Here is a 23,877-nt window from a genome sequence, read left to right as displayed (position 1 = left end):
TCTGGGTCAGTAATGTATCCTGCAAAGACGTACAGTGGGAGGGAGTAATACGATGTGTGATTATGTGTAAAATGGTCCAAAACATCACTGAATTTATTTATCGTTCAAGCTGTCCTCTAGCTGCCAACAAAGCTATCAAGCAAGTCACGGTTATAGCTGACTTGTTTACTATACAGTAGTTCAGTGTCGTCTTGGGTTGCAGTGACGTCAGTCCTCCATTCACCTGTGACATAAGGCTCTGGAGTTACACGGCAGAGGCACAGGGTGTGCACCCATACGTCTCAGTGCCATGAATAATGTCTGAAGGGGTGAAGTCAGGATGTTGACTCATTCATTAAAGTCTCTGGAGGGCTCCACCTGAACTTCAACTTTCAGTTCCAGTAATCTGACTGGTGAGGAAACTGATGGTTCTGTTGGGGGTTTTTTCAGGTAAAAGGCAATATGTTCCCCTTTATCATAGTTGCTGTGTTAGTTTCAAACCTGCATTAGCCAATATTTTTGATATTAACATAACACTCAGCACAGAAATCATAGAGAATGAACATCTGTCTCTGTGTAGCCTCTTTTAGCTCATTGTTTTGATTTTACAGTCCACATATTTACTGGGGAGTGGTTCAGTGATTCAACCTCAACTGTTTCAAGCACAGAATCTCTGATAAACCCCCTGTTCACTATCTGCACAGCGCTAAATGGCTGGCAGACAAAATTAGCAAGTGGCTGCTGGACAATGTAAAAAAACACCTTAAGACAAACATTTTTCCCAAGAAATGGTTTAGACCAAACCAGAAGTAAAGGGAGAGTGAACACTGGGTGTACACCATTCATCAGGTGGCCAGAAACATGATTCCAAATTAGTAATAATGTTGCTCCATGTCTGCTTGATGTGAAAGTAGACAAAATGTTTGCCACGACAACTGTACAAGCCAGTGATATGTGGTGACTTTGTTTTGGTGGTTTTCTGCTCCATAGTGAACAAAAATTGATGATTGCAGCTTTAAGGAATGCTGTAATATTTTGAGAAAGATTACGCTTCTTTGCAGTCTTACCCAGTGACTGATAAGAAGAATATCAAATTAATCAACTAGAGAGAGCGGTCTTCTACTTGTTTAGGCTACTTCAGCACAAACACTCGAGGTAAGGCAACAGTTAGCGTAGCTCTGTCAAAAGCAAATCAATATGCCTTTCAGCAACAGCAACACACTGTTTTATACAGTATAAATGTTGTATCTTGTGTAATTAATAGTGTGGTCTAACAGCACACTGACTGAAAGTCCCATGTAGCACAGGGCAGTTGCCTGCAAACATATTGTGGACTGAATCTCTATACTGGACACAATATCTTCAATATTTTTGGAAATATGCTGTCTCAGATGTGGAGTGTTCCTTTTAAAATAACTGATCTGCAAATGTACTTCTGCACTCATTATTACAAATGCATAAGCAACATGTTGCCCTGAAGAGGTACAGTATTGGCCATTACATTTCTCCCCGATGATTGTGTGTTTTCACACAGCATCCAAGTCCAGAGATTCTGGTTGAGGAACATTTAAGAAGGCAAGGTTTTGAAAAAATATGTAATCCAATGCCTCTACTTTGACCTCTCTGCCATTTTTTATCATATCCTTCCTAAACTACATCCCCCTACCCTCCTTGCGTTATTATCTGTGCATTATGTTACTAATTTTACCCCATATGGAAGGACCCATCCACCCTTCCTCTCGCTTTTTCTCCGTGTCACAGTGGAGAGTGAATAATTCATGTTCGGGCTGCTTGCTGGTGGAGATGAATCATGTTAGAAGAGCAGGATACACGTGCTCATCTCAGAGCGACTCTTCTCTCCGAGGACCCCAGTACAGTATAGGGGGGAGCCACAGTGCTCTGCCACAGCTTACTGTAGCGACCACAACTACTCTGTCCTGGCTGCATGACAGTACCATCCCAGCTTTCATGACAGTCACACGTGAGCCTGCACCAGCTCCTATATGCTTTCAAATCCCAGGCATGGAGCCATCCACAGAGACCATGCAAAAACCTCTCACTATACATCCATATACTGTGTGTATATACAGTATATGACGTAGGACTTCATGAATTAGCTGAGCAAAATGGTATTATAAATGTTATGAAGATTTTGTCACTTCTGTATGTCTCTGCAACAGTTTTTTGTTTGTATGTTGATGTTTATAGTTGGTTAACTGATGCCGTAAAACATTTGATGTCCATGTAGTGTTGATTTGTCATTTTAATCAAACTTACAGTTCTACTACAAGCTTTTTCCAGAGCTAACATACTAATGATCCTTATCAGTGGATGGCTTAATATTTTAAATGTTTTATATTTTCCATAATTGAACATGAAGCATGTCCTATGAAGCAAAGGCCAACAAGTCCAAGTATTAAACTTTGTTTTTCAGGTCCTAAGTAAGTCATCACAGAATTAGGGACAGTTACAATGTTGGGCTACCTTATTGCTAGCCACTAATGACAGATAGCTAAACAGGCCAACTGTGGTTCATGTATGTTTGAAAAGTAGTCAACACTAGCTTGTAGCTTATGTTAGCTAAAGCCACAGCTGGCAGAGAACATCATTAGCCTGAACTTACTGTTCCTTGTGAAGCCTCAAATGTCAAAAGAAGTTGGTGAAGAAGTTTTTGCACACCAAGCACGCCATGCTTGAGTTAGTTAGTTGGTGACAAAAGGATTCAAAGTTTATCTGTTGTCATTCTCCTGACAACAGACTTGTGTTATAAAAGTCCACACTCTTATCACATCATAGAGCTGCAACTAATGATTATTTTCATTATCGATTAATCTGTCGATCAATCAATCAATTAGTTGTTTGGTCTATATAATGTCAGAAAATGGTGAAAATCAGTCAATCGTTGTTTCCTAAAGCCCAAGGTGACATCTTCAAATGTCTTGTTGTGTCCTCAACCCAAAAATAATTAATTTACTGTCGCAGAGGACTAAAGAAACCAGAAAATATTCACATCTAAGAAGCTGGAATCAGAGAATTTGGACTTTTTTTTTCTTAAAAAATGACTTAAAATGATTAATCAGTTATCAAAATAGTTTGTCATTAATTGAATAGTTGGCAACTAATTGATTAATCAACTAATCGTTGCAGCTCTATGAGATTATTTTTTAATCATTTGGTGTCAAGGATATCAAGTCATCTCAAGTCAATACACTAAAATCCAAGTAAAGTCACATCTCAGGTGTTTTGAATTCAAGTTTCAAGTATTTTTTGATTTTGTCAAGTCCAGAGATATCAGATTCATGATTTGAGTCTGACACAAATCCATGTTATTTGACTCAAGTCCACACCTCTGAAAATGAGCTATTAGCAGGTTTATATCAACTTGTTCCATTAGATCTACTGTATGCCTGTAATCACACTCTAGCAATGTATTGTGACAATGTGTTGACTCCAGTGACATGCTTGTTGTATCAAAGGGCCAAAAAGTTTTTTGCTCACTGCTCAGTTCTGCAGATTCTGTCTCTTCACTCCCACACACACTTCTGTCTCTGGAGAACCTCCCAGCATGTCTAGCTAAATGTGTCTGTGCATGCCTGTGTTTGTTTCACTTCTCCTCTCTGGTGTGTCCGTGTGTCTACTCCTGTTTGCTTGAGCCCTGCACACATGTATCTCACATGAAGCATCAACACACTAGAATGTTGATGGACCCCCAGAACAACAATTATTCATATGGAGGGAACCTCATCGTTTTCGTGCTGTCACACCATGTTATCAGACTGCATGGCTGAACAGACAGCACTGCGGACTGAAAAGCTTGGTGGCTTAAGGTCTGCTCCATCTGACAGCGATGCAATGCATATGTGCCTGTTTGTAGAGATGCAGATTTGAGGGATTTAGGTTTTTGACAGATGTATACAAATGACCAGCTATGACGTAGATGGAATTTAATCCAAAGGTATTTCATGAAAAAGCACTGTTTTTTGTAACTCGACTTGGATTTAGTATAGAAGATTGCTTCTCCCACAAAACAGCCATAGTTTTCCCATCTGAAGGGAAAACTATGATTTATCACAACTTTTTCTTTGGCTATGATAGTCACCTAAGAAACTGCTGATTTCTCATAACAGATGGGGCAAAGAAGAGTGGTCAGCCTGTTATACAGGTTTTAAATAAACCCCTAGATTAGTCTTAGTCTGCTCTTCCAAATCTTAATAATAATCATCTGACTGCTGGTGCTTGTTGCCCTGTTGAGCCTGTTCTTAGCACTGTTACCACATCTCAACAATTAACTCCATAAGAACAATGTTATTATACAGGAAATTTGCATTTTGTGAATTTTGTTGTATTCCCAAAATATAGCTAAATGTAACTGATTATGGATGGGAATCTAATGATGCTTACAGTCTCATTTTTCAACGATTTTGGCTTCTCAGGTTTCCGGTAATGATGGTGTTTGCAGGAATTGTAATGGTATGGGTCCTGGGTAATGTTTTCTAATACTCTTCTTCTTCTCTTTATTTGTTCTTCTCGCAGATTAGCCGCTGCTTGAAACCTGGAGGATTGTTTGTCTCCGTTACCTTTGCCCAGCCCTTCTTCAGGAAACGACTCTACGCTCGCACCGAGTACAACTGGTCTATCAAACAGTACAGTTATGGTGAAGGCTTTGAATATTTTGTGTATGTATTGACCAAAGGAGAGGAGCTGAGCCCAGAAGATGCAGCCCTGGAAAAGAAGCTACTGGAGGACAGTAGATCCCCACCTCCAAGAATCACCACAACACAGAAGGATGATAAGGAAGACTTCCTGTCTAATATTGACTTGTAGGCTGAGGCATTGATGGCAAAACTATGTTTTACCCAGCATTTTATACATATAGTATAATTAAGAAAAACAAAGAAGACTTTACCAGAACTGCAGTTATTTTGTAATGTGTTTTTAATTTTGTACTGGTTCATGTGATCATATGGACATCAGTGTTGAATAATTGTTGTGGAATTATTTTACACTGGATTTAGGTGTGGAGGTAACATCGAATAGGGGTGGGAAATATGGATAACATTTTGTATTACAGTAGAATTATTTTTACAACAGCACCATATACTGTATCTTGACAGAGCAGTCCAACCAAAGAGGGATTTTTTTCCATATAGGATTGTCTCATTTGAGTGGCCCGACCCCTCAGTTGGTAGCCACTAGGTTGGTGTATCCTAATATTTTATCAAGTGCAAGAAGGCAACACAATTTAAGGAAAAGCTGCCGGCACACCAAATTTGGTGTAAAATGTAATGTGTTAAATACAGCTACAAGGTTTTAACAACACATTTTTATAATGTCTGACCCTTGATGTCAAAGGGATGTCAAAATGTTACAGCTGTACTAAAAACCTTATAAGAAATTTGATTCAGAAACAATTTGTTGATGTGATAACTGGATGGGAATGTCTGTTTTATCCAATATTGCCATAAAGGAGTTCTGCTCATTAATTTGCAGTGTTGCATCCAGTGGCCTAATACAACCACAGATATTTACAATCCATGTTGTCATATCTTCCACCATGGACATTGTTATGAAACGTTTTATATAGATTGTTTTAAATGTTTATCGTTTTATAGATTATACAGTCTCAATGTTTTCTGATGGCCAATTTGATGATTTGTAGTTGGGTCATGACGTTCTTTCTGTGCTGCTGTCAGCTTCTGTTCTTGTTAAGTTCATGATAGAAACTTTTATCAGTCATAAACCAATTATACATTAACTGTTCTGTCTCCACATCCTCAGTGTTATGCAATTTGCAAAACAAACCAGCATGTCTAGACAGTGTACATAACAGCAACGCTGGCCTGCATGTATAGTCAGTGTTAAAGTCTAATAATATGTCAATCAGAGTCTCCCCTTCTGTTGGGGTTGTCTGTATCTGTCCCATGTCTGCTTTAGATTCCAGACAAAAGCTGCTAATGGAGGTATGCTGTGTTTGACAGACCTGCCAATCACACTGACGCTGCGTGTGTCCACATACACATGTACATACACAGGAGTAACAGCTAACCCTGCGTGTTATTTGTTGAGGAAACGAGATGAGTCTTGGGTGCTGTGCTCTCTGCTGCTTAAATATAGACCAGAAAGGGAGAGAGATTCAGGCGTGCAGACAGGCAGGAAGGCTGGTGACTGGAGGGGGGACCACATTAATAAAGTAGAAATCATTTATTTTTAATTCTCCACTGAGATCTAATTACCGCCTATTTTTAAGACTTGGAAAAAAAGGTGTGTGATTTTTCAGATGGCTCTTCTTTCTTCTTCATGATTTTTCTGCTGGTGTGACATGGTAGTTTGTTTAACTTTGATGCTGACAAAACAATCTCAACACATCTATGTAGTAGCTGTTGTGGAGCCATCAATAATTTCCTGCTATCTTCCTGAGCAGATGGAGTTTGCTCAGTTGTCATGGAATTGACTGTTGCTAAGCCCACCCTTAGTTACTGTTGTTATGCTTTTCAGTCTTTCCGTTCCTGTACAGTTTACAATGTTAACAGTGGCAAATACCTCTCAACATTGAAATTTTTTAAACAGCCACATGTCCTTGATTTCAGACAGAATTAAGACAAAAGCAGGTGTCTAGCTGGCAAATAGTGATTTTGTTGGCTGAAATAACAACTGCCTAGGTCAGTGGTTCTCAAACTTTTTCATGTCAAGGACCCCTAAACTGACACATATTAGACCACAGACCCCATCTAAGATTTTTGCTTTTAGATGTTTTATTACATAAAGTGTATTAAACCCATGACCAAAATAGTAATACATTCTGTCATTGTGTTACTTATGGAAGAAATTATAGTGAAACTCAATTATCCCCCTTTTTGCTGGGGACCACCTGGAACCCCCTCAAGGACCCCTGGGGGTCTCCAGACGCCACTTTGAGAACCACTGGTCTAGGTAGCTAACATTACCTTTATGAGTTGGTTGAAAAGTCTGTCTCCTGCTGACTTTTTCATGTTTCATTCTTTTGTCATGACTTGTTTTAAAATAAGAAACTTGTAAAAGGGGCTCATGCACATGATGGTTACGCACATAACGCACACAATTTAATCCAATACTTACACTTATGTTCTTATGCTTTTCTTGGAAAGGTAAGATAAAAGAGACACCACCCTCCACAATCTTTAAATGCTGAGTATCTCTTTTACTATTTCCCTGTTGACCACTTCAACATGTGGACAAATGCAAAGCTTGACAGGCCCGCTACACCTTGTTATAGTTGCTAAGCAATGGTTGGACAATCACTGTTATGGGAAGCGATAGCAAACGGTCAACTGCAGATGTTCAAATTACATTTTTCTGAGCATGTTAATGAGCATGTTGGCTTCAAAGTTGAGATTGAAATTTTATTCTTGACTTTGCACCAAAAGGTCCACTTAGTAGCTTCTTTTGAGCTTTCAGTTGAGTGGTAACTGGGTAAACTCCCATCTGCTGAGGAATATAAAAAGCTACTAAATAAACCTTGTAGTGAAACTGTTGTTGTCAACTGTTGTTTTCAAGGTCAAAAATTTAATTTCTATCTCAAAATTCACAATTATTGATTTGGTTCCACTTGAGTTCACATGCTCTGTGATTGGAAGGAATAAAATCTTCTGAATTTTAGTCTTTTTGAGTCCTTTATGTTTAAAATGCACTTCCTAAAAACTAAAAAATGATGTGACATTACTACAGTCTTACTTACTAAAATTATATAAGCCTATTTTCATGTTATGCACACACACATATTAAGATGCATCATTGTAAGACAGTAATGGCCTCAATCTCACCCACTTCCTATCTTCCAGCACACAGATGCATTGTCTCTGTGTAAACCCCATTGGAGAGTTTGGCTATTATCTGGTTTCCATGGTGACGAAATGGGTGCAATTCCCTGACCATCCGAATAGGAGGGTTTTTTGTTAAAAAAAAAAAAAAAAAAAAAAACTGCCTGGCACCTATTCGGCCTGGCAGGCTGGATGACAGGAAAGTGCTTATGTAAGTCTTAAGTGGCAGTTGGATTGATATTGACAATAGAGGCTCAGGGGGGGCAGGTCAGCCACACTGCAGCACTGGGACATCAAAATATTCGATGGATTCATCTGTCAGTGTGGATGGATGGATGTGTTGCAACATGCAGAGTTAAGGTTTTCTGCTGTATTTTTCCTCAAGTGCAATTTACAACACTTTTTTTCTCACTTGGACTTAGTCTTACTTCAATATCTCTTCTGTCAATATATGAATATACTAAATATCAGCACTTCTCAAGTTAGTTTTCTCTGCTCCTTCTGTTAGACTGACTGATGTGTAATGGCAGAGGACCCGACAGTGAGATTTAACTTGACTGGACTTAAGTTACATAACCATAGAAGAGCAGGTCACAGCCCTCACGCAGGAGAATTTTAGCCATCATTTTCTCCTAAACACAAAACCTTTTCTGTGATTTTTTTTTTTCTTGTTTCTTCAGCTGATCACATGTATTATCTATGTGTCTGAGGTTATGATTTAATATGGAGTGTTTTGTATTTATGTGTGTGTGAGAGAAATAGAAGAGCCAGAATTTTTTTCTCTCTCCTGCTGCTAATTGTCCTCCATGCTCTGTTGCCCAAGGGCAGCAACAACACTAATCTACTGCATGCTCAATGCCTTTCTCTCTCTTTTGTCTCTCTGTCTGTCTCTCCCTTTCACTCTCTCAATCACTCTTCTTCTCACCACGCCGCCCTCTCTGTCTGCATCGATTGGCTTGAGTGCTTTGTGTGTGTGTGTGTGTGTGTGTGTGTCATGTGAGGGCTCATGCAAGTCAAAAGGTCTACTGCATGCTTTAACCAAACATCTCTGGGTTTTCTCTGCCAGGTTGTCTGTTTGTGTTTAAACTGAATCACGACACAACAGCACTACAGCCTGTTTGTATCCCGTTGAACTGAATGTTTACTGCAGCTGCAATTCACAGCTTCTTTAGTGATTCTTAAAGGTTCAATTCTGGTTTCATACGACCGTGCTCCTATTTTTATACCTACACGTCGGCGACAGCTGTGGCCAAATGCATTATGTTTTTGGGTTGTCTATCCGTCCATTCAATTCTCATGAACACAATATCTCAGGAACTCCTTGAGAGAATTTCTTCAAATTTGAGGTGGTATTTTGGTATTTCTATTTTTTTTATTTTTTCCATCATTCCTAGTGGTAATAATAATGTTGCACTACTAAGCAAATTAATCACTGAGATCTGGGAATAGACGAGCAGTTAGTTAGCTTAGGTTAGTCAAACTTATTTAGAAAAGAAAACAAATCCAAACTGTACATTGTAAACATCCCTAAAATGAGAGACTCAAGGGTCAGGTGATCAACTGAGACAGGCTAGTTTTTGGTAGCCTTGCTAGCTTATCTACTTGTACTGTAAGAAGGTCATCAGTGTAGAAGAACGTAACACTACTACTGTCTGTGAAAATTTTGTAAAACTCTACAGCAAAGGGAAAATGCAGTCTTGCCAATCAACTCGCTTTGTTTCTTTATTTATTCATCTCCATTTAGTTCCATAAAATCCTCCATAAACTATGAATGCACACATAGTTTTCTGTGTAATGAGGTTTTATTACCAACATTTCAGGCACACTCACTTTTGGTTTTTTACTCCAAATGTTTTGATTTCGAGAGAATGAAAAACATATTTCTTATTACACACACATCATGATCATATTTTTTTCTAATAATTGCCCTTTTTAAATACTTTTTAATCCTCTCAGGTTTCCAAAAATTAGTCAAATTAAACAATTTGAGAAGGGAAACAGCTTGTAATAAACTGGAATTTCCCAAACACAACCCTTGTAGCCAGTCGTTATTGACTTGTGTAGATAAGATGGAGGGAACCACCAATGGAAACCAATCTACATTAGATGCAGTGTAGACAGAGAGAGTGCACTGTTGCTGCTATCAACAGCACTCTATATATCTTCCCATCTTCCCTGGGGCAGTATAATGGCAGAATATACTGTGTGGCAGGCTTATGTAACTGCAGGAGGAATATTAATGGAAGTCCACTCAGGATGGGGTGAAAGTGGCATCATATCGAAGCTCTCTGTCCAAACTGAGCACACGCTCAGTTAGAGCCTAAAACTGAGAGTTGCTTTTGGCTGTGTGTGAGATAACAGCTGAGGGTACAATGGCACTCAACATGTACAGAGGTCTATCTGTGCTGCTGCTTTAGCATTGTGTTTGTCATGCACACACAAACGTCTGCATGTTTGTCATGCTTGTATTTCCAGTGTCCAGTGGGAAGGCATCTACAGCATGTATGTGTTGACCCCAACATGGCCTGCACTCTCGGCCCATCTGCCAGGTCAACACACAGGAGCCGCAAAGATCCTGGGTTATTTCCACTGCTCCAACTAACAGTCAAATAACCTCTGACCCTCAAAGCTAAAATATGATGACTGAATTTAAGCCTCATTAGAGAGTAGGAGCTCATTAGTTGCTGCCTTAGATGTCCCACTTTACAACTCAAAGGATAAATCTGGCATTGTATTATCTTTTCATTATTATCAACAAATCCTATTAAAAGACCAAACCAACAATAATTTTATTCCACTAAAAGGAATCGTCTGTTGCCAGAGCCTGATGTACCAATGGGTGACACATAAAGGAAAAACCTGAATACATGAATGGAGAAATATGACAAATGCAGACACTTTCAGACAGGAAGGCTTAGATGAGGATGAATAATGATGTGAATCATATGCTATGGCCTTTGCAGTCACCAGATCTACACCCAACTGAGCTCCACCTTCATCAAAACACCAAACGAGGGAATGTCTTTTTAGAAAAATGATGTTCATCACCACAGAAGAGTTCAGAGACGAGGAGAATCTATGAATCTACTGACGTATCACCTATCATTTGCCAGTGTAGTTTTTTTTACATAGCTCTTCAAACTGGCAAAGAAGTGGTACCACACAACTGTGCTCTTGAGCATGCTCAGTGAGGTCAATCTGCCATGAAGTTACTCTTCAGAGAGCAGTGGAATGTGTTTGAGATAGAGCCTAACCAATTTTGAGGCGGACAATCAATATTTTAGAGTTTAAAAATGTCATTTTCATTTTCCAATTTTCACTTTTTTACATAAGCACAACACAACAATTTTGATAGAGATCTTCTCTTAATGTTGTTATTAAAGAACTGTACTGAGAGGGACATTTTACAGTTGAAAAATTAACTTGTCAGTTCTCTCAGTGTAATGGAGATGCTGTTTGTAAAGTACCTCAAACCTCTCTGGCATTTCTGAACTGTGATTTCATGTTACTTATCAGCCAACTTACAGTATATGCAGAAACAATATATCTGCAATAAGCTAATATCTACTGATGCAACAGTTTTTTGTGTATTTTTAATGTTTTTTGGATGACAATGGCACACAGACACTTACACAGACAATACTGATCTGTGGGATAAAGTCATTGTTGGTTTTCATTTCTTTGGGGAATTGGTTGATAAAAAGGAGAAGAAACCCAAAAATCAGTTTTATCTTTTAAGCCTATTGTCTCTCAAATAGTCCAGACATATTCAGGTTTAAAATATTTGGAGGATTTTGCAACCTCAAAAGTGCATAAAACTTATATAACACTCAAAGGAGACCAATAGTGCCACACTATTAGTAGCAGGACTTTAGTGAATTACTCCAAAAGCCACATGTCCACAGTCACACTCATGACAGAGAGAGGGAGGTGTGTGGTAGTGCTGACACAATAAAACATCTGCCCAAATATGTCAATCCGGTTCCGGCTTTCCGGGGCTGCCCATTACTGTGAAATGTGTAATTGTCCATGAATTCAGACAGCTGCACACACACACACACACACACACACACATATACACACATGACATCAACAACAACGTGATCGATAGCACTATGTGTTCATTCAGTGCAGTGCTGATGTTATCAAGACAGTCAATAATCTCACTGATGGGAATGTGGTTGCTTACGCTGATGACGCTTTGTTTATGTTCTCTTATTAGAGTGAAGTGCAATTCAGAGTGAGGATCAGTGTTCATGTATTGTTGTCAGAACATGTAGCTTTTTATAGACACTTCCTCATACTGTACTGTAGACGTTTGTTTTTCCAAATAATGAACAAATGAGAGAGAACAATCTGTCACTACTGCAGCAGAATTTACAGGAACATTCGTAGCATAATTACAAGTCATTTTTCTGAGTTATACAGGCTGTACAGTATCTACAGGTCTCTAGAAGAGAGGTGATATCAGCTGACACAATTTCCTGACTGACATGTTTGCAGTACAGTATTCTTCACCTTTTCTTCCAACTGACTGGTTCACCTAATTTCATAGATTTAGGTTTTTCTTGTAGCATCAACTGCAGCGAGTGTTCACATGCCTGTTTTAGACTTTGCGTGAGAGCCGCTGCACTTACTGTAAGACCAGAATTTGATGGATCATGTGGCAAGTTGTGGCTCCCCAGGGGTCTGTGGTTTAATGGATTCACCAGTCTAGGCCAGCACAGAGCTGTTACACAGCTTAACAGATGTATCACTGTTCTTTCCCCACTCTTTAATTAAGGATCAGTATTTACTGTCACTGAGGTGAAGGCTGTGGAAGAGTAGTCCAGCCAAAGCTACACAGAAATACATAGGACGCCCTTGGCTTTCCAGTGCTGCAACCATGTGTTGTGTTTCTTCAAAAGATCTTAAGTTTATGTTTCATAGTTAATGTGTTGAAGTCATGTGCTCTTATGTTTCAATCAGAAAACAACTCAGAGCCACTCTGATGTTGGACTATTGTTTGTCATTTTCCACTTAATACTTAGTAAGAGTGTCTTGGGACAAAAGCCAAGGAATCACATTTCCATTTTCTTTCACCATTTATTAATTCACCAAATACAGTGAAAATGGCATCATAATATACAATGACTCATTCTTAGAATGTCATGACATTTTTGTTGCTTTTTTGCTTCATAAAACGATGTTTCGTTATTGAAAATATTAAGGTTTCATGCACAACAAACCATATCCAGTTTCTTTAAAATAATGGTACAAAATAAACAAAATTAAAAAACAAAAACTGTAATGTCCAAAATCGGTCAAATAACAACGTGTTATTTGAGGATACTCGTAAACAGTGCAATATACTCTAAAACTGCCATTTTCTAACAAATTCATCAACGAAGCTCAAGTCACAGTATACGATTTCTTAATAATAGTTTAACATTGATGTGTGCAAAAACCCCAGACACATTCAGTTAGTCTTTAAAAAACGTCCAACCTCTGATATAGAATGAGACCAGTCGACCAAAATCTTAGATTCGCCTCTATGAAGCCTAGTCTCATTCTGTATATCCTCTCTGAAGTAGAAATATTTTTGTTGATGAATTGTAAGACGATTGACTAGCATATCATTTAAATAACAAATATTTAGATATAAAAATACAAATATGACTTTTGTTAAAAAGAAGCGTGCCAGGGTAAGAGTGGTGGCACCTGTGTTGGCACCGGAGTGAAAGTTCATGCAAATAGATGGAGAAAAACTTTAATTTATAGAAGACGAAAACACGAATAATCGCAAAAAATGAAAATACCCAAATTATAGAAAGAACATTTTTCCCATCAATTTCATGACTATTATTTTAAACATTTACTATAATCTCCACATCTCCGCTGGCTTCTGTAGATATTAGAGCATTGGAAAATGCAAAACAAAAGAAAAAGAGAGGGGGGAAAAATAAGATATGTGCAGGTGTAAATCAGCTACATGAAGGCGCCAACCTGCACCTTTAACCACTGATGGGTAATAATGCAAGAAGAAGAATGTAACCTGTGGTTCAGTTGGCCTAAATGCTGTTTAAAGTGTAGGGCCAAGACAAATAGGGTTCTACTACAGAAAAATATTAACATTGCACCGTCCTCGGATATATGTTTTTACATACAATGGGTCTCCTCTATTCAGTTGACTCTAGAGTTTGGTTGGTCTGTCTTTAAAAAGCGATAGCAGCAACAGGAATGCATTGGACCAGTGCTGAAAGGACAGCTCCCTTGAATGCACCGTCGCTGACTGAATCAACAAAGCAAAGCCTACGGAAAGGGGGAAGGAGGAGGAGGAGGAGGAGGAGAGGGGATGGGAGGAGGTGGGGGAGGGGGGGGGGGGGGTTGTCTGAAAGCTTAGCCTACCTACTGTACAACTTATTGAAATAGGGCTGGGATTTAGCTTCAGCCTCCAGTTGCAGTATTTTGTTGCTTACAGCGCTTTTGGAAAGGAAAAAAGAGAGATGGGCGTGAAGTAATGACAAGTTCATCCATCAATAAAGTCAGCAGAGGTTGAGATACAGAGCAGTGTCCGCCATCTCAACATCTTGCTGCGCAGCAGTAGTTAAAATCGGGATTCGTTTGGAGAATTGCCAGCAATCCCATGATAAATCTTGGTCTTTTCCAGAGTCTCTCTCTCTTTCTTCCTTTATACTTCTTTCTTCAGCCTTCTCCATTTTCCCCCCATTCTTTGCCTTTTCATCTTTTCATCATCCACAGCCTCGCTTCGTGCCGTTTTCGTTTTCTCCCGCAATCCTCGAACATGCACAGCCGACAAGTGCTTCAAATCGGTGATCATTAAATTAAAAAGTCTGCAAGGCATCGTTCATATTTTAAACGCCAGGTGAAGACTTGTCTGTCATCCCCTTCAGGACCTCGTCTATTCGGTCGTCCTCGATGACCACTGTGGAGAGAGAAAAAAAAAAGGGGGGGGGGGGGGGGGGGGGATGTTTACTGAAGCCATAACAGCTCAGATACATGATGAGATTTCTATAACATCCCTATAGGAGCTTATTGAGGGGTTCACCACATTTCAATGATGTCCCATAATTGACTCTTATTCATGGCCTGCAGTAGAAAGGGGGTATGGCGCACTTCATAACCAAAGAAAGTGAGGGAAGTCTGTGGCGCGGTTGCAGGTGAATAAATTAATAAATATTAAAAAGAAAAAACACAAATGCAAATGCTCAACCTCTGCGTGCGCGCACTTGGTGAAAACAACACATTTCCCGGTAATGGCGACGAGCCAGGCTTTCTCCTTTACAGTATGTTTAACCCTCATGTTTGACGGGTGCAGCACGGGGTGTGTCCTTGCATGAAGATAATTTCTCGTGCATGCATGTAAACAGATTAAATGTCATTGATAACCACAGAGCCATGTGATAAATAAGTATATTAATCCTGTGGTGCATTTTCAAAGCAACAAATAGCTAGAATATTCTAGAGACGACACAATAAATCAAAAGAGAATCAATGGATTACAATAAAATCATTGAACTCACTATTAAGAGAGTATTCAAGTTCCTGGATACCTTGCAGGCTTATACTATTTATATATTTTGGGGCAGTTTGCGTCACATAAACATTTCTGGTCATGTATGAATTATAGTGAGGATTCTTTGTTTAACCATCCTTTACCTCGCTTGGCTCTGCCGATCTGTCCAAGCTTTGGGGGTCTTTTCGCCTGCGACGCAGCGAAAAAGGCGCTTGTGTCCTGCAGTCCGCAGCTAAAGGACATCTGACTGACCTCGCTGTCCGCCCCGTAGCCGCTCATTTTCCCCTCGTTGTATGGCAGCACCTCGGACATTGTGGCACGAAGGAGTTTAGAGTATCACCAGCGTGTGACGGTTTAGAAAAAAAGTAGATAAAAGTTTTCCTCAGTGGCTATATCTTCAATACAGCCGTAGATCCCGTTTTGTGCGCAGGTTGCAGTGGTTGGTGTTTCTCCTGCTGGGATCCTTCTCAGAATATATAACTCGGGGTACAGCGTCTAAAGTCCGGGAACTGGTGTTAGTCTCTCTGTGGTCTCTGGATGCGTTGCAGCTGCAAGGAGAGAGCGTGTGTGTGTGTGTGTTTGTATGTGTGTGTGAGGGAGAGAGAGAGAGAGTTGTGTTCGCCTGTGCTGCTGGCTGATGTCTGGTGAGGGAAGTGGGAGATCCCGGGATCATAAAGGAAACCCAGGCAGAACGGTGAAGTCATCCATCCGGGTTTGAGGCGCGAGCTTGTGTGTGTGTGTGTGTGTGTGTGTGTGTGTGTGTGTGTGTGTGGGGGGGGGGGGGGGGGGGGGGGGCAGGGGACTCCGAGTGGTAGAGGAGCAAGAGTGACATCAACAGGCGAGGGATGTAATTGCTTTAGTGGAGGAGGATGTGTTGTTTCAAAACTCACATTGAAGCAGCTCTGAGGCTTGAAGATGTAGACTTTTACTTCAGTATATAAAACCAAAACTCAAATACTGTGTCTGATAAAATGAATGTATACCTCTGCATTATACATTCACATAATATATAGCACATAATAATCATATTACAGGGTGCAATTTCCTTCCATAATTCACTGTAGGATCATTAAGATTGCTTCTTTTGGCAGCAAGTGTCATAAACAGGCATTTCTTTGCATTGTAGCACAGTATCCTGACATGTACAGACTATAACTGAAAGCGTCTGACACAAAGACTGCATTTATGATCTATTTTTTAAGAAAAGACATGAAAAGATAAAATAAGATGATGCTGATAAGATAACACTTAAATCATCTCACGCAGGGAAATTAAAGGGACTCTCTTCTGATCATGCACACACAATAAAAGTCAATTTACTGCTACTCATCCTGTGAAAACAGTTGTACAGTATAATGTCTTTTGTGGCTCTGGTGGAGCTGTGTCCAGTCTGAGAAAATAACCCTGATGATGTCATCAGGGTGCGTAACAAACTGGGGTATAGAGTGATGAAAGATGCGGGAGTTTACCAAGGAGGAAGAATCTAACAAAAAATGCAATTCAGTGCATTATGGGAAATGCAGGATCCAGGGTTTTTTTTAAGGGCTTGACTCAAAACTCATGAATAAGAGAAGTAATCCAAAAAAACTGGAAACCCTAAAATACTAATAAGTCTATACGTTATGAGCATCTACTATGTACAGTAAGAAACACAAAAATGAACATAACAGATTTTACATGATGTAATTATACTACATGAACTTCCTATAAGAAATACAAAAGATAAACAGAAATATACATTTATATGTTGGATCATTTCAGCACCATGGACAGCACCATTATTTCTACATTAGCTACAATTTAAATTACGTCATTCTTCACTGCTTTCTTTTTGTCACAGCTTGTGTTACAGTCTGTCTACACAGCATATGGTGTCTCATAAAAAGCTAAAATAATGAACTGACAGAAAGCCTATTATTGGACCAAACCTGTTTTAACAACTCGGGCCAGCTGACCTGTCTATAAACATGTAACAACCTTTCCATTGAAGCCCTCTGCTTTAGCAGCCAGTCTGCATAGCTGACCGGTGAAAGTGACCAGCTGACAGACTTGAGATCAGTGGCGTTGGAAAGGTTCTTGAATTTCCTGCGGGGATAAGACAAGGAGCGGCTGCAGAGTCAAAGCAAGCTCCTGCCTGTTGGCTGGCTGTGAGATCTGGCACAAAGTGTGGCCCATATACGCCCCTCTGTAAAACATGTTTCTGAGTCCAGAGAGCATTCCTGTTAGAAAACATGGAGCCAACATCTTTAAAGGTATAGAAACAACCCAAATGTCTATTTCCACAATCTACACAACAATCTAACCAAAGAATTTAACCAAGATGGGAGGGTTAAATTTGATCAGAAAACTGCTACTAATTAGTTTCTCTCTAATGGGATTTTTTTTTTATATTTGATGAAACATATATCTACGCTCAGCTCACATGGCTTTCAAATTCCATAACTTATAAGGCTACATAATGCACCAGAGATTGTAAATCTGCCACTGTATCCCAGTGTAATTCCCCAGGGATGACACACAAAGCTCCTTCTGCCCAATAAACTGCAACCTCCAGCTGTCAACAAGCAGAGCAGTCGATTCGTGCAGCAGGGTTCAAGCAACGGCCAGGGATTTCACATGTTGTCATCAGTCAGCGATGGAGTTTGAGGCTGTGGGGGGAAAATCCGACCTGCTGCCCCCACATGGTACCAGGTGCTTCCTCATGCTTGCTATTTAGGGCAAAAACATGCATGTGTTTTACCAACTGGGCCCCTTCTTTTTCTCAGTGCACTGCCTCCCTGCATGCTTTCATCACTCGTACATAATGTTGAAGCGAGCATGCTTAAGTGCAATGACTCCTCATTTGTTCTGTCTCTGTTTAGTTCAATTGATCTTTCTCAGTCCACATGCTGTGATCTCTCCTCCTCCGTCTCCCTCTCTTTCTCTTTCTCCCTCTCTGCCTCTTTAGCGGGCAGCAGATCTTTAATGATCAGGCTCACTCAATCAGTCCCATCATCTCTGACAAGGGCACCCACCCTTAAGAAATGTGTGTGTGTGCATATGTGTGTGTGCTCTTGAAGCACTGCCTCCAATTACAAATGAATCAACGTGCTGAGTCACTCACCCCCCTCCCCATCTCTCCCCCTCGAGCAGACCAAGCACCACTGAACTTACACACACAAACATCGTATATACACACTATGTTCCTCCTTCAGGAACACTAGCTGAGGAAAAACACCAATAACAAGGCCAGAGCTCAGAACAAGGACCAGTTCACTAGTATCAGCTCTCAGGATTTGTGTGTGTGAGCAGGTATATATTTCAGGGAAGCTAAAAATGTAAGTGAGCGGAAAAGGAGAAAGAGGAGACACACTATCTGCACTCATGGACCAAATGAAAATACTGTGTGTGTGTGTGTGTGTGTGTGTGTGTGTGTGTGTGTGTGTGTGTACACATTTTTCTATCCTAATTGGGACTATTTCTGGTATAAACCGTGACCTTCTTGGGACCAATAGTCCTCATGGGGACCAAAGCCCAGTCCTAATGCAGCAAAACATAATTTCTGAGGTCCTGGTTAGGCTGTACAAAATGAATGGAGTTAATGCAAGGTCCTAACAAGGATAGCTCCACAAACGTGTGTGTGTGTGTGTGTGTGTGTGTGTGTGTGTGTGTGTACACATTTTTCTATCCTTATTGGGACTATTTCTGGTATAAACCGTGACCTTCTTGGGACCAATAGTTCTCATGGGGACCAAAGCCCAGTCCTAATGCAGCAAACCGTAATTTCCGAGGTCCTGGTTAGGCTGTACAAAATGAATGGAGTTAATGCAAGGTCCTAACAAGGATAGCTCCACAAACGTGTGTGTGTGTGTGTGTGTGTGTGTGTGTGTGTGTGTGTACACATTTTTCTATCCTTATTGGGACTATTTCTGGTATAAACCGTGACCTTCTTGGGACCAATAGTTCTCATGGGGACCAAAGCCCAGTCCTAATGCAGCAAACCGTAATTTCCGAGGTCCTGGTTAGGCTGTACAAAATGAATGGAGTTAATGCAAGGTCCTAACAAGGATAGCTCCACAAACTTGTGTGTGTGTGTGTGTGTGTGTGTGTGTGTGTGTATCTGCTCTCCTCGTCATGAAGATGGATGCTGTTTGTTTTTCAGCATAAACATCCTCCAAAAGACTGTGGGAACATTGGCAGAGCTCCTGCCCTTGGATCAGTGAGCACACAGATGAGATAGAAATGCTCACAGCTGTAGTCTGCAGCATACTGAAGCTACACAGATGCAGCTGTGCGCTCCGCCTTCAGCACCTCGTCCACAGGGGAGGCCAAAGCTGTGATCAAAGGTGTATGTTTCATGTTGTTAAGTAGCATACTGGTTAAAGTTTGTGGAGCAGGTATAATAGCAGCATTTCTTTATTTATTGTACTCAGAATACAGAGCAGATATGTAGATATATGTAGATGTAGATATGTAGCAGATAGTATTAAAGAGTTGCTTCCCCCCACAAAACTATTTTCTCACTTACCTCCTATATAGTGCAGTGATTCCCAAACTTTTTAAATTTCTGACCTCTTAAAATAAAACCTTTGAAACCCTTGACTGCTGTTGCAGTTGTGCACTAAGCAATATTTTTAGTGTGGCTCTATGGATGGTAATGTCAGCCAGTCGACCACTTTGGTCCAGACTGAAATATGTTAACAACTATGGGATGGATTTAAATTTTGTACAGTTATGCATGATCCCCAGAGGATGAATCCTTGTGACTTTGGGGATCTCCTGATTTTTCATCTACCCCCACCATGACATTGACATTTGTGTTTAAGTGAGATACAACAACCTTTTGGTTGGATTGCCATGAAATTTGACATTCATATTCCCCACATGATGAAGTGAGTCAACTTTTTGGCAATTCCTGAGCTTTTCAGCTTTTTCTTTTTAGCTTGATCAGGTCAAAAAATTAATTTCTCCAAAACTCTGGGTTATGATCAAATATCTACAAAATGAATGGCATTCCCATCAGCCTCTGCTGTTCTTTGCGGTCAGTCCTAATTAGCCAATATTAACATGCTAACATGCTAAACTAAGACTGTGAACATGGAAAACCTTATCTGCTCTATACATCAGCATGTTAGCACCGTCATTGTAACATGCTAGTGAGCTGCAGTCTTGTCAGTGTGTGACCCTTGAAAACAAAACATCTACCTGTGACCTCTCATCTCTGGTTGCCATTTCGACTAATTCAACCAATGAGTGATTTTTTCTTTTTTTTAATTTAAACTGTACTAATGATACTGATATTTTCTATATTAACAATGGATAAAGTTGCTATGTGTAATGTGAAATGTGTTGCTTGCACTGACAAACCCACCAAGAGTAATAAACTGACTCAGCTTCCTGAGGAGCATTTTAGTGTTTTTCAGCTCATTGTTTTGGTTTTATGATTTTACTGTTTTGGTTCCCTTTCACCTCTCACATCAACCTCGTTTTCAGTTGCAGCGAGCAGCTGTGTTCATGAATGAACAGGAATGAATGCAGGATTTAAAAATGTTTTGATATGTAAGTTTTTACTGGTTTTGTCTGCATGGTATCTAGTCATGCAGATAACTGCTTGGTTTTTTGTCCTAGTTTTGAGATGCTTGCACTCCAATACAATGTCTAGTGAATTTCATTTGTGATGCTCAAAGCACTACAAAACAACATTTTTAAAAATTCAGCAGCAACATTTTTGCAGAAATACTCAACAGACCACACGGTCTTGAAAGTACTGAACTTGAAAGTACTGAAAGAAGTAGTCCCTATGAAAACTGTATGTTCTGTGGATTATCCAGAGCAACAAGGACACTGATTCTGGAAAGAAAAATGTAATTTTTCAAAGCTATGGGCACCACAATCGAAATTCCATTCACTTCCATTGTGTTGGGATGGTGACAGAAATCTCAGAGACTCATATTTCAGAATCTAAGCAGATGAAACCAGATAAGTAAGGAAATATGTTTTGTTGTTTTTTGTTTGTTTATTTTTTGCAATTTGGGGATGTATGCTCATGTATCGGTTGATTTCCAATGAGTACAAAGTGGGGTAGTAAGTTCTTCTTCATCCATTGGAAATTTGTTATTTGTGCATTCAGAACCCTGTGAGCTGTGCTGTGAGCGCTGTAAAAACATTGCGATCTGCACAAACTGATAGGCCAAATTGAAAAATCTTTGTATCTGACCAGTGTAAATTTCTCTATGATAGCATCGCTGTCTCCCTTTCCTAAGGGAGGGACCACTTGGTTTGTTGACGAGTGGAGAAGCGCTGCAGTCACACTACTGTTCGAAAGTAGGTCACTTATCCCACGTTTCACTGCATGCCCAAAGCAGATGGGTGACAGCGGTAATTGGCATCAGGGACTATAGCATGCTGTGGTGGCTCTCTCTCCTGAGATACCGCATCTCTACCTTTCCTCTGTGAAAGTGTCTGCTAATGCTGCCAAAGTTAAAAAAGGCACCTCCTCACACCCCTTCCTGTCAGAAACACAAGCACATAAGGTCATGGTGTGTCAGGATTTCAAAGATTTATTGAGACTTGTACTGCAGAACTGGAGCTATTCCATTTCCAGTTTACACCCCATTGTTTGCTAAATACAGCATTTGGCTTCATCTGCTTTGGTTTGACTGTAATCTGACAAACCTTTATGAATCTAAGACACACAAATGGTTGAAAGTAATTAAGTACATTTACTGAAAAACTGCATTTGTACAGGTACTTGTACAGTACTTTTCACATGATTTTTTATTTTCATTTTATGATACTTTATATTTCTACTCCACTCATTTCAGAGGGAATAATGTACTTTTTAACTCCACATTTATTTGACAACTAGGCCTACTTGTTATTTTTCAAAATCTGACATTTAAATTCAAGATCTACAGATTTACAGATTAAAATTTTACATTAAAAAACATATGTTAAACTCATAAAATACATGTGTTGCATTGTTAAAGATTAAACAGCCATTTTGGCTTGTGTCTGGTTGAGGCCCTTTGCCATGTTTGAGATGTCTATGAGTTGTTAGCATCTGCAACCAGCCCTCAAAACTTCTCAGATGGTTTCATTTTTAAATGTCTGAGACCCAACGGGAGTAAAATTATCCAATATTTGACAAAAAAGCAAAGATTACACAAAAGTGACCCATTGGAGGAGGCCCGTCCAATAGGTTGAGAACTACTGGACTAAACTACCTCACTGTGTATAAAGTAGTTAAAACAAGCTCCACCTTGACCAGCTCCAACAGTGAAATGCTGTGTAAAGGATTTGAATATCCCATCAGGATAATATCATATTATGTAGCACAAAAAAACACAGTGACATGTTAATAATACCGTTCAATGTGACTTCATAATGTTATTTAGAAGGTATTAAAATTCATTATAATCTCTGACCAAGCTAATGCTGCCATTAAATCCCTGCATTTTAAACCAGTGCCCCTAATAAGTAAAGTTTGAGCCAACTTAACCACTACTGTCTGCACCCTCACCATCACAAATCAAGGTCTACACCCGTGAAGCACAGCCCATTAGAGAATAATCATATCATCCAAATTGTTTGTCAGCTATCAGAGTGGATTAAACAGGATTTCACAGCCTACATTAATTGCATGTGACTTGGAAAGCATCCATTGGAGTCACAGTCAGCCAGAACAGTTTGCACCTCACTCTCTCTTGCGAAGAAAGATGGACACCTAGTGGTAGCAGCACCAATGTGTTTTCATAATTCAGATAGGCTTAAATGACTGTTCTGAAGCTTTGATCTGATGTATTTTCTAAAAGTAATCATGGCAATGAACACAGGCATTGAGGACAGAGGGAAAAGTCATTACTTATTTATATTTCAGAGCTTTTATCTCTATATGAACTGTGCATACATAACAGAAAATCTATACAGATTTTAGTCTCATTTTCATAGCATTCAATCTCCCCAGAGAGTATTCCTATCACTCTTTTGCTCTAATGCCTTTTTATCCATTCAATTATTCAACATGAACAAATCAAATACCATAGTTTCTTCCATGCCCTGAGAGGTATGGGGGTGCTTCAGTAAGTCTGTTCCCTGAGAGCCACAGCTGCTGTTCTGCCGTGAGAGCTCATGAAGAATTTGTCAAAGTGAACCCTTATGACCGCTGAGGAAGATTTATGGGATCCTGTGTCGCCCACCTGCTCCTTTTTCACCCCCACTCAGGCCTGATGCTGCACTCTTCACCTTGCCCGCCTCCCCAAACCCATACACACACGCCTATTAGTTTTCTTTTTCCTGTGATACTGCTGAAAGAAAATATATATATATGTATATATATATGTGTGTGTGTGGAGGTGGCTTTTCATCTATCTGCCATTCTCTACATCTTGTCATCACTTGTTAGAGATGACAGAAATAGTAAGCTTGATGACTCACTACACCCAAGTCTTTTCAGACACCAGGTGCTGTCAACAAGCATTTGTGCCTATGGAAAAAAGAAAAAAGAAAAAAGCCATCATGAATTCATCTCATCTTGAGAATCCTGTGAAACACGTGTATCTATTCAGACTTGAACTACTTTCCTAATGTTTAAAAGGGAGCAGCAAC

At 39.8% G+C, this 23,877-nt stretch overlaps 2 protein-coding genes across 2 annotated transcripts in view; one reads left to right on the top strand and one right to left on the bottom strand.

The window, feature by feature from the left end:
- Window positions 1-5,734, top strand: part of ece2a (endothelin converting enzyme 2a) — a 78,007-nt gene extending 72,273 nt beyond the window's left edge. Inside the window, exon 4 of the mRNA XM_044369214.1 lies at window positions 4,513-5,734. Coding sequence (XP_044225149.1) covers window positions 4,513-4,803 — 291 coding nt within the window. The 3' untranslated portion in view covers window positions 4,804-5,734. The remainder of the gene's footprint in view (window positions 1-4,512) is intronic.
- A 7,106-nt stretch (window positions 5,735-12,840) lies between these two features.
- On the bottom strand, window positions 12,841-15,971 carry camk2n1a (calcium/calmodulin-dependent protein kinase II inhibitor 1a). Its single transcript, XM_044369358.1, has 2 exons — window positions 15,435-15,971; window positions 12,841-14,700 (listed from the first exon to the last, which is right to left on the bottom strand). The coding sequence occupies exons 1-2, from the start codon at window positions 15,601-15,603 to the stop codon at window positions 14,630-14,632; spliced, it is 240 nt and encodes a 79-aa protein (XP_044225293.1). The 5' UTR covers window positions 15,604-15,971; the 3' UTR covers window positions 12,841-14,629.
- Between the last annotated feature and the right edge of the window lie 7,906 nt (window positions 15,972-23,877).

This window comes from Thunnus albacares, chromosome 12 (genome assembly GCF_914725855.1).
Source record: "Thunnus albacares chromosome 12, fThuAlb1.1, whole genome shotgun sequence".
In the NCBI taxonomy this organism is placed as follows: domain Eukaryota; kingdom Metazoa; phylum Chordata; class Actinopteri; order Scombriformes; family Scombridae; genus Thunnus; species Thunnus albacares.
The sequence above is the reverse complement of the archived record's forward strand: the minus strand, read 5'-3'. Positions and strand labels throughout refer to the sequence as shown.